General features: G+C 38.4%; 1 protein-coding gene across 1 annotated transcript; it reads right to left on the bottom strand.

The window, feature by feature from the left end:
* Window positions 1-5,739: 5,739 nt before the first annotated feature.
* On the bottom strand, window positions 5,740-9,921 carry LOC130844111 (uncharacterized protein C12orf40-like). The gene is made up of 3 exons (XM_057720196.1): window positions 9,896-9,921; window positions 8,356-8,452; window positions 5,740-7,020 (listed from the first exon to the last, which is right to left on the bottom strand). The coding sequence occupies exons 1-3, from the start codon at window positions 9,919-9,921 to the stop codon at window positions 5,740-5,742; spliced, it is 1,404 nt and encodes a 467-aa protein (XP_057576179.1).
* Between the last annotated feature and the right edge of the window lie 247 nt (window positions 9,922-10,168).

Genomic DNA, 10,168 nt, shown 5'->3' on the forward strand with positions numbered 1-10,168 from the left:
ACTAATTAAACTCAACAGCTTTTGCACAGCAAAGGAAACTACTGACAAAATGAAAAGTCAACCTACTGAATGGGAAAAAAATATTTGCAAATGATCTGACTGATAAGGGGTTAACATCCAAAATGTATAAACAGCTCATACAATTCAACATCAAAAAAAGCAACCCAATTAGAAAATGGGCAGAAGACTTGAATAGACATTTTTCTAAAGAAGATACTCAGATGACCAACAGGCACGTAAAAAGATGCTCAACATAGCTAATGATCAGAGAAATGCAAATCAAAACCACAATGAGGTATTACCTCACACCAGTCAGAATTGCCCTCATCAAAAAGTCTCTAAATAATAAATTCTGGAGAGTGTTGGTGGGAATGTAAATTGGTGCAGCCACTATGGAGAACAGTATGAAGGTTCCTTAACAAACTAAAAATAGAGCTACCATATGATCCAGCAATCCCACTCCTAGGCAAACATCCAGAAAAGACAAAATCTCTAATTTGAAAAGATACATGCATCTCATTGTTCACAGCAGCATTTACAATGTTCACAGTTCACTATTTACAATAGCCAAGACAGGGAAGCAACCTAAGTGCCCATCAACAGATGAATGGGTAAAGAAGATGTGGTATGTATATATACATATATGATGGAATATTAATTGGCCATAAAAAAGAATGAAATTTTGCCATTTGCAGCAACATGGACAGACCTACAGATTATCACACTGGGTGAAGTAAGTCAGACAGAGAAAGACAAATCTTATATATTGCTTATATGTAGAATCTAAAAAATAATACAAATGAATTTATTTACAAAACGGAAACAGACTCACAGACATGGAAAACAAACTTGTGGTTACCAAAAGGGGAAGTGGTGGCGGGTAGGTAGGGGAGGGAGGGATAAATTAGGAGTATGGGATTAATATATACACATCACTATATATAAAATAGATAACCAGTAAGAATCTACTGTATAGCACAGGGAACTATATTCAGTTTCTTGTAATAGACCATAATGGAAAAGAATCTGAAAATCTGTGTACGTGTGTGTGTGTGTATAAAACTGAATCGCTTTGCTGTATACCTGAAACTGATACAATATTGTAAATCAACTATTCTTCAATTTTAAAAAATGAGAGAGTTAGACAATTACTAAGGACCCCTCATGTCTAAGAAAGACATTCAAGGTATAAACAATCAGCAATAAGTTTAGATAGCATGTAGCACCTGTTACTGAAGGAAGTGTTTTTAAAGCAGAATTACAGGATTTGTCTCTGAAACATATGTAAGATATAGAATTCTTGAAAGCAGTCTATGACTGCCCTCTTCTGTTAATTATATGGTGAAGGTAAGAAACCAAATACACAGTGCTTTATTTTAAACTAACATAAGATTCCTACCAACCCTCCCGACAAATACTCATTTACTCAGAAAGGAGCAAATATGTTAAAATACTATATTAACGTGGGTTTGAGTGTAAAATTTTACAGTGAATGAGAAAGCCCATGGCTATCACAGCATTAAGAAATTTACCCAAGAAAATAATATGCAACATGTTAGTCATCACAAATTCACGTCATTAAATATAATACTTATATTTTTATGCCAAAAAAGGAGCAGAGTTGATCAAGTCACAATTTTGCCTTTGAAAAAGCAGCAAAGAAATTCTGTTATATACGAGGGTGCTTTAACACCTCAGAACAAAGTTTTTGCAGAGTGTCGACAATGTGGGCAGAAGTGTGCGGATGTGCATTGTCATGCAAGACCACAGTGCCCTTGGATAGCAATCTTTTGCATTTAATCTGAAGTTTAGGCTTCAGCTCTTCAATAAGCATCTCACTGTAATAAGCACTGTTGACTGCTGAACCTTTTTCCTGATAATGTTCTGATAGTGGCCCTTGAGAATCCCAGAAAACTGTAAGCATCAATTTTCCAGCTGATGGTTGACTTTTGAACTTTTTCTTGGTTGGCGATGGAGGATATTTCCATTCCATACTCTGCCATTTACTCTCAGGCTCATAGTGATGAATCCGTGTCTTGTCACTAGCAAAGATTCTCTTTAAGAAACCTTCACCTTCCTTAGACTATCGGTCCAAATTTTGTTTGCAGATATCCAAACGCTTCTGTTTATGTTCTTCCATGAGTTATTTTGGTACCCATCTTACACAAACTTTTCGAAACCTAAGTCTGTTGTGGATTACTTCATTTTGAGGTGTTAAAGTCTCCTCCCTATAGTCCTGATCTTGCTCCATCAGACTTTCACCTGTTTGGTCCCCTGAGAGTAGCTCTACGAGGACAAAGATTCACTTCTGATGAAGAAGTAAAGACAGTGGTGCATTTGTGGCTCAGCCTAAAACATTTTTTAATGAGGGAATATGAAAGCTCGTTGACAGATGGACAAAGTGTATTGAAAAGCAAGGAGATTATGTTGAAAAATGATGTATTTGTCTTTTCTAAAAGTTAATTAAAATAAATTCTACAGCCAGTGTGCAGATAATTTTTGACTCCCCCTCGTATATGCTTGCCAAATCTCAAAGTTAAAGGATGTGTCCCAAGTATCTTTAATGTCTCCTAACAACTAATTGTGCTATTTAGATATTTGATTTAAATTTCCTTTGCTTTTATCTTACTTTGTTTTATTTGTTTGTTTGTTTTGGTTGTTGCTGTTGTTTTATTCCAAGCTTCATAAATCAACATTTTAAAACTTCAATGAAGTCTCTTACTTCTACATTCAAGATACAACTATCTTTTTCATTCAACAACTTTTTTTAAAAACTAGGGTATAACTCACATACCATAAGATTCACTCTTTAAAAGTGTACAATTCAGCGGTTTTTAGCCACAAGGGACAGCAACTATTTATTGCAAGCCTACTATGTACTAAGTTTCTGTTCAATTTGATATTCATGTTCTAGAAGTCAGAATTTTCTAATTGCAATATGAACATTTCATAGCCATGCCGGATAAACCAGGCAAGTTGGAATAATAATTGGTTCCTGACCAGAGATGAATTTAGCCAATGTGGAAAATAGAATATATTTCCAAAGTTAAAAACAATACAATGTGCAGAGTCAAGAACTGTTTCCCCTTTGCATAGCCTGGCCTGCTTGTGAGCATAGATTAAATCTCTGGTATTGGCTGGACAGATGAGGAATGATTTGTCACCAAGTAGAACAGAGGATCACAGAACTTTAGAACTGGGCGATGCCTTAGAGATCATTTATATCTTATATCTCTGCAGTACAGATCAGGAAAACAAAGACCCATAAGAGAGTTGGTGTTCAGCTCAAAGTCACAAACTCAGAGCAAAGTTTTCAGATTCTTACCTAATGCTTATTCCTCTAGAATAGTTTGCAAACTGTATTTCTCAGGGACCCAGGATTCTTGGAGAAACCTACAGGGCTTTTAGAATGATGAAGGGGTGGCTGAGTAAAAGAGCCTCTGCATTTCTCCCTAACTTACTCTAACATCTTTGACTTCATAAGATTCTAAACAAACTTTTGTTTTAAAATAGCTTCACTGCTAAAAAAAATACATTTAAAAACTTTGGAATTTCCTAAACTATTCCACAGTGTCCAGAGGAGGTACATACTTAGGACTGCACACACAGTTTAAATATTCTGCCTAGAAAACTGCTCAGCACCACCTAAACACTAAACTGGTTTCTTAGTACATGGTACATGTTTTAGGAATTGCTCTTTTTATGCTAGCAGAATTTTTAAAATATATTGTACATGTTTGAAAGCCCCCCAAAGAAAGCATTTTTCATTTATTGACCTCAAGTTCAGGTACTGGAATTACAGAAAAAAAACCAAAAACAAAAAAACCACACACGGGTAGATGACTATCCGTGACTGAATGTAAATCTATCCACATTCAAAAATGTATTTCTGACTATAGTTTCTGTAATATTAATCCAAATTGAAAATAGAATAGCATCTTCCATAGAGTATTTCATTTTTAAAAATAAAGTATTTATAAAGAGTTTGAAATCAAATTACGCCTAAAGAAGTAATAAAGATGCTTTGCTAAAAAGTCTATTCAAATACATATTCTAGTACTAGCATAGTATTACTACTAGGATAGCGAGTATTTGTTTATTTCCTAAGTCAATTGGACTTCAAGGAGTATGAAAGGCTGACTTGGCACCTGGAGTACCCAATGTGTTTACTAAGTGTCATCAAAATGTGTTGGAGTAAAAAGAGCGGGGTGCAGACACTCACTAGATCAAAGCTCCTTGAAAGTCATTTCAATAAATTTACTTCTGTAGGAACTTTAATGCTTTCTTGGGTTACTTATTATATTCTAGGGCTGCCATTACAAAATGCCACAGACTGGGTGGCTTAGACAAAAGAAATTTATTCTCTCAGAGTCCTGTGATGCTAGAAGCCTGAGATCAAGGTGTCAGCAGGGTTGATTTCTACTGAATCCTCTCTCCGAGGCTTGTTGATGGCCGTCTTCTCCCTGAGTCTTCACATGGTCTTGCCTCTGTACCTGTCTGTTTCCAAATTTCTTCTTATAAGGACACCAGTTATATTGGAGTAGGGCCTACCCTAATGATCTCATTTTAACTGAATCATCTCTTTAAAGACCTTATCTCCAAATGCAGTCACATTCTAAGGTCCTGGGGGTCATGACTTCAATATATGAATTTTGAGATGACACAATTCAGTCCACAGTGCTCACCGTGCAGCAATAAATGCTGCTGGTAAATGTTTAACAAGCAGCCCTCCAAAAAGAAAACACCCTGAATTGTATGTAGCATTTACTTATTTCTTTGGCAAAAAGTTTCCTATGTTAACAAATGTCAAGCTACCAATGTGATTCCTCTGAGTACAGAGTTGGGAAGAGATAGGCAGCAGAACAGCATTTTATAGTATTTCTACCATAGAAATACATAGATTAAATAAACTTAAGAACAGAGGTCAGGAGTCAGCAAACTTTTCAGTATATGGCCAGGTAATAAACATTTTCGATTTGCTCAACTCTGTGTCATAACAAGAAAGCAGCCATAAACAACATGTAAATGGATGGGCATGGCTCTGTTCCAATGAAACTTCAGTTTGCACTTGGCCTTTGCCTAGTGATAATAAGCTGAGGAGATCTAGCATTCTCATTGCTTCTTCAGCAGCTTTCAACCAGCCTTCATGAAGGCCCATTCCTCCTGATTAAGTTCTCCTGCTCCAGTTACTGGTACCCCCTGCTACAGCCTTCCAGTTGACATCCTCTCTTCCCTAGCAGCCCTCAGCCAATGACTGAGCATGTGATGGTACTAGGGCTGAGCCATTTCTGCCCAATGTAGGATCTCCATGACAGGTAATATTTGCTCCAGAGCTCCACACAGAGCTTTTATCATATCTCTATCACAATCTGAAGATTTTTTCCCATTCCTGCTTTCTCCCTCTTTTTCTTTTTTCCACTAGACTTCTTTTTTTTTTTTTAAGCAATTAAACATAATTTTAATCCATAAACAGCAGCATATCATAATATAATGAATAATCACCATAAGAATGATAGTAAATTTACATATATATTATTTTCTAAAAAACTTTAAGACATACTAAAGCTATTAAAAATACCTATGGGAAATTAAAGCATAAATTAATAATATTAAAAAAATTCATCCTCCGAATACGTTCACCTAGTTGCTTAGCTACAAAAATATTCTCATTCTTTATTTTGTTAGTAAAATTCTAAACATTAAATCAAATGTAAAATCTCAGGCTGAGGATTTAGAATATTAGTTGTTTTTAAGGATTTCCTGCCCTCCAGTGGTATCTGCCTTAATATTTTCATTGCACCTTTCAACAGTACAAAATGAAGACACATCATTTCCACATTTAAATTTTGAAATTATATCACATTGTATGGCAGCATCTAATTTTTCTCCCATTACAGGTTCACTCTCCGTTTGTACCCATGCATCGCACCTTGCAATATGCAGAATGCAGTTATTATTGGTTTTGTTTTGCAATATGTTTGCTGAATTACACTGAGACTGTGGAAAGTGATCTATATTATTATTCATTGAGAACTGGTTAAAATTCTCATTTTGTTTATGAAATCTGGCATTGTTTTTAACAATCCTATCACATGGAAGTTTTCCCATGCTTTCTAAATAAAAATTCTTGGCTGTTTCTTTGGTTCTGATGGATCTCCTATTTGAATCTTCAATTTGATCTTCATCTTCAGATGGCATCTCTGAACTAGAACTGAAACAACTATCTGTTGGCCTTGGAGAGTAACTGGCAGAACGACTACTCTGTGAAGAATCAAGATAGTTATACTGACAGGTTTTCTTAGTAGATGTTTTCCTGCCTCCTTCCTCCACCAGAATCTCACCAATTCTAAAGTCCCACGATTGCTGAGAACACAATTCTTCCAAAGGGATATTATCCATAGGGTTCACTGAATATTTCTGTATTTCTTTCTGGGGTGTCTTCTCTTGGTAATCACTTTCAAATTTTCCTCTTTTATCAGAGCTGGCTGGGTAACAATCCTTCTCAAGAGACGTATTAAAATTATTTCTTTCATTATTGTTGCACTCTTTCTGACAATTCTTGTTTGGCTGACATTTTTCTGAATAACTTGATTTCTTAAAAGTAGAATTACTAAAAGTCCACTCTGAATCTGTAAAAATACTTCTAACACATCTATCAGTGAAATGGTCTCTATCAGAACTAATGACTGCACAAATATCTCCTGTGCTATCATAACCACACTTGTCAAAGGTTTTCTTTATTTTCTGTTGATCTGTGTTTAATAAATTGATCATATTTTCACTTATAAAAGAGTCACAATTGTCTGACAGAAGGCTGAGAGTTTGCTGGTTCATATCTTCATTTGAAAACTTTTTGTTATTTTCTCCCCAAATATGTTGTAATGATTTCTTTTCAGTAATGAAGTCTGAATGTCTTCTCTCATCCATTCGTCCATAATCTTCACCTACAACTGTAGCAGGTCTCCTAGTAAGGAAATTTCTATTTCCTGGACTGCACTGGATCAAGTTCTCCCTTGCTGCCTAGTCTTTGAGAGTATATATTGTTTTCTGTATCATCAATGCAGAGGTTAGATGGTACACAGTGAGGCGACATTGGAAGTTCTAGATCATGTTTTCTTAGGGGCATTTTTATGTCTCTATTCATATTCACGTGGACTGGTTTTATCACAGTTTCTTTTGCTTTCTCCTTTCCTGCTTGATCAGAACCCTGGTCCGGGATCCCCCAACCCAATTCATCTCCCCAGAACCTCGGAGAGAGAAGACACTGGGGTCCTGACAGCTGGTGTTCTGACGACGTCTCCGCCTTGAGCTGAGCGACAGCTTCTTAAGCCTCAGACCGCCCCTCTCCACTAGACTTCTTATACTCCTAACTTCATGTCATATTCTGTTTCTTGGAACACCCAAAGTGACACAGTGGGTAGAAGGAGTAGTCCAAGGGAGCAGGCAATAAGATAGAGGTTGGGCTAGATCAGAACTGTCCCACTATCAATGAACCTCATCCCATGTGGTATTTGGGGCACAGATAGGCCCTGGCAGAATGTGGTGGCCTGATTACTAAAAAACTCTCACCAGTTATGACTTGGAAGATCATTCTGATACGGAGGGATACCCTGGCTGGGGAAACATGCAGGCAGTTCAAAAGTTTGTGTGTGTGTATGGAACAATGGATACAAGCTATTATTGGCTAGACATTATTAACTTGCATTGAGGCCTACAGGAAGTTAATAAAAAACCTGAAAGCAGTTAACAAACAAGTGAAAACTCATTGCCAGATGGCTTCTTGAGTAGCTTCCAAAGAAGCCCTTATTTCCTTATCTCTGGGAAAACAAAAACAGCTTGAACACCAAACTCAGAACTTAATCGTCATGATGCTTTAAAAGTCATTAAAGCCAAGGATAGATAACTTGTTGGAAAACTGGGGATCCTGACACACAGAATGGGGACAGCTGAGTGGATGCCCCCAAAGATCCTGGCTTCTGAGACTCCTCTGACATTCAGAGCCTATAGAGGTCACCCAACTCCCTTATTAAAAGCTAGCACTCTCCCTAAGCAGAAAGCTGCGGCAGTAAGTTTTTCTGAGCAAGATAACAGAAGGCTCCTCAGAGACCTACCCCACCTTCTCAGGGCTGCCACACTAACAACTAGTGGCAAGTTACAACATAACCCACATGGGAATGTGCTAGGTCTAATCTATACCCCAAAGACGCTGCAAGAATTAGTCAGCAGATACTGGCAGGAAACGGGAATATTTGGGACTGGATTTTGAGTGTGCTTGATCAAGAGAGCTAGAAGGTGAGACTGGAAAAGGGTGAACTTATTGACTTGGAGGCATTCTTGGGATATGGGGTTTAATACCCTGGCACCAGGGGATGGTGCCGACTTCCTGTTAGTATGGTTCCTAGAAGTCTGGACAAAGTAATAGTCTTTGTACTGAGATGCTGAAATGCCTGAACTGCAGACAGTGGAGGGTAGGATTAAAAAGCTTAGGGAAGTGGGCAGGCTGGAGGGAATATATTACGGGATGCCAGAAGCCCACAGGGAAGATTATATTCCATGGGAGGGGCCAGAGGGTACACCATCACCAAGGTCATCAGGAGTGCCCTGCTAAGAAAGATACTACCCTCACTATGAAGCTCAGTGACAGTTCACCTCTGCGCCAAGGCTCACAGTAGGAGATGCTATCACAGGCTTGGTGTATTAAATTGCAGTGGGAATGATGGGGCCTAGAAGCATAGTAGATCCAGGAGGCAGAACTTAATGGCAAAAATCTGGATAGTCACAATTATCATAATAACTAGCAAAATTGGAGTGATAGCTAAGGGAGCTTGACCTGGAATTAGTTGAGATGTTTTATAGAACCCATCGTTACCAGGAGATGGGCAGGCAACAAGAGTATCACCTACCATTCATAATCAAAGAAAGCAAGGGTGGATGAGTAGCCTGAGGGTAGTCACTGCAATGAAGAAGTCATGATCTCTTGCCCAGGTCCCAGATCTGAGCCAATTTTCACACCCAGAACCTGTTGATTGTAGAAGTGGCCAGGTCCTGGAGGAAAGTACCCCACAACACTGCCGCAAGTGTATATTGTAATGATTCTTCTAGTCCTTTTCTAAAAGCACGTAGGCCATTTTCTCAGGTGATTGCATACTGAGAAACAGAATATTTGGACAGTTCATGGAAAATCAGAAACAGGGTCTGAGCTGACATTGGTACTTAGAGATCCAAAGTATCATCTTGGCCTCCCCATTCAGAGTAGAAACATCTAGAGGTCAGGTAATAAATGTAGTGCTGGCCAAATCCCGGCTCACGATGGGTACACTGGGTCCATGGAAATAGCTAGTGGGCATTTCCTCAGTCCCTGAAGGTTACAATTGTGATTGACACACTTGGCATTTGGAGTGATCCCTACATTGGGTTTTAGCTCCTGAAGTAAGTTACGATAGTGGGGAAGGCCAAGCAGAAGTCTGGGAAACTCATACCCAGCCCACTTCAAAATAAACCGAAAGCAACATATATTTTAAGTGAGAGTAGTGCCACTCTTAAAAATCACAAGGGTCATCTGTGATGGTTAATTTTATGTGTCAACTTGACTGGGTCACAGGGTGCCAAATATTTGGTTAAACATTCTGGGTGTGTTTATGAGGGTGTTTCTGAATGAGATTAATATTTGAATTGGCTGACTGAGCAAAATGCCCTCCCCAGTGTGGGTGAGCCTTATCCAATCTGTTGAAGGCCTGAATAGAGCAAAAAGGCTAAGGGAGAACTTGCTCTCTCTGCCAGACTGTCTTTGAGCTGAGACATCAGTCTTCTCCTGCTTCAGACCCAGACTCGAACTAGAACTTATACCATCAGTGTTCCTGATTCTCAGGTTTTGGGACTTGGACTGGAACTATACCATGGGCTCTCCTGGGTCTCCAGCATGCCAACTGCAGATCTTGGGATACCTCAGTCTACACAACTGCATGAGCCAATTCCTTATAATAAATCTCTATTTATAGATATCCTATTGTTTCTGTTTCTCCGGAGAATCCTAATACATGGTCCATATCATATCTCTATTTAATTCACATGTCTGTCTCCTGCAAAAACTGGGTGAATCCTGGAAAATGACCACAGACTAACCAAGCAGCAGCCCTAATTGCAGGTGCCAGCCTTGAACTGTCTTTTT

This window comes from Hippopotamus amphibius, chromosome 1, assembly GCF_030028045.1.
Source record: "Hippopotamus amphibius kiboko isolate mHipAmp2 chromosome 1, mHipAmp2.hap2, whole genome shotgun sequence".
Classification (NCBI taxonomy): Eukaryota; Metazoa; Chordata; class Mammalia; order Artiodactyla; family Hippopotamidae; genus Hippopotamus; species Hippopotamus amphibius.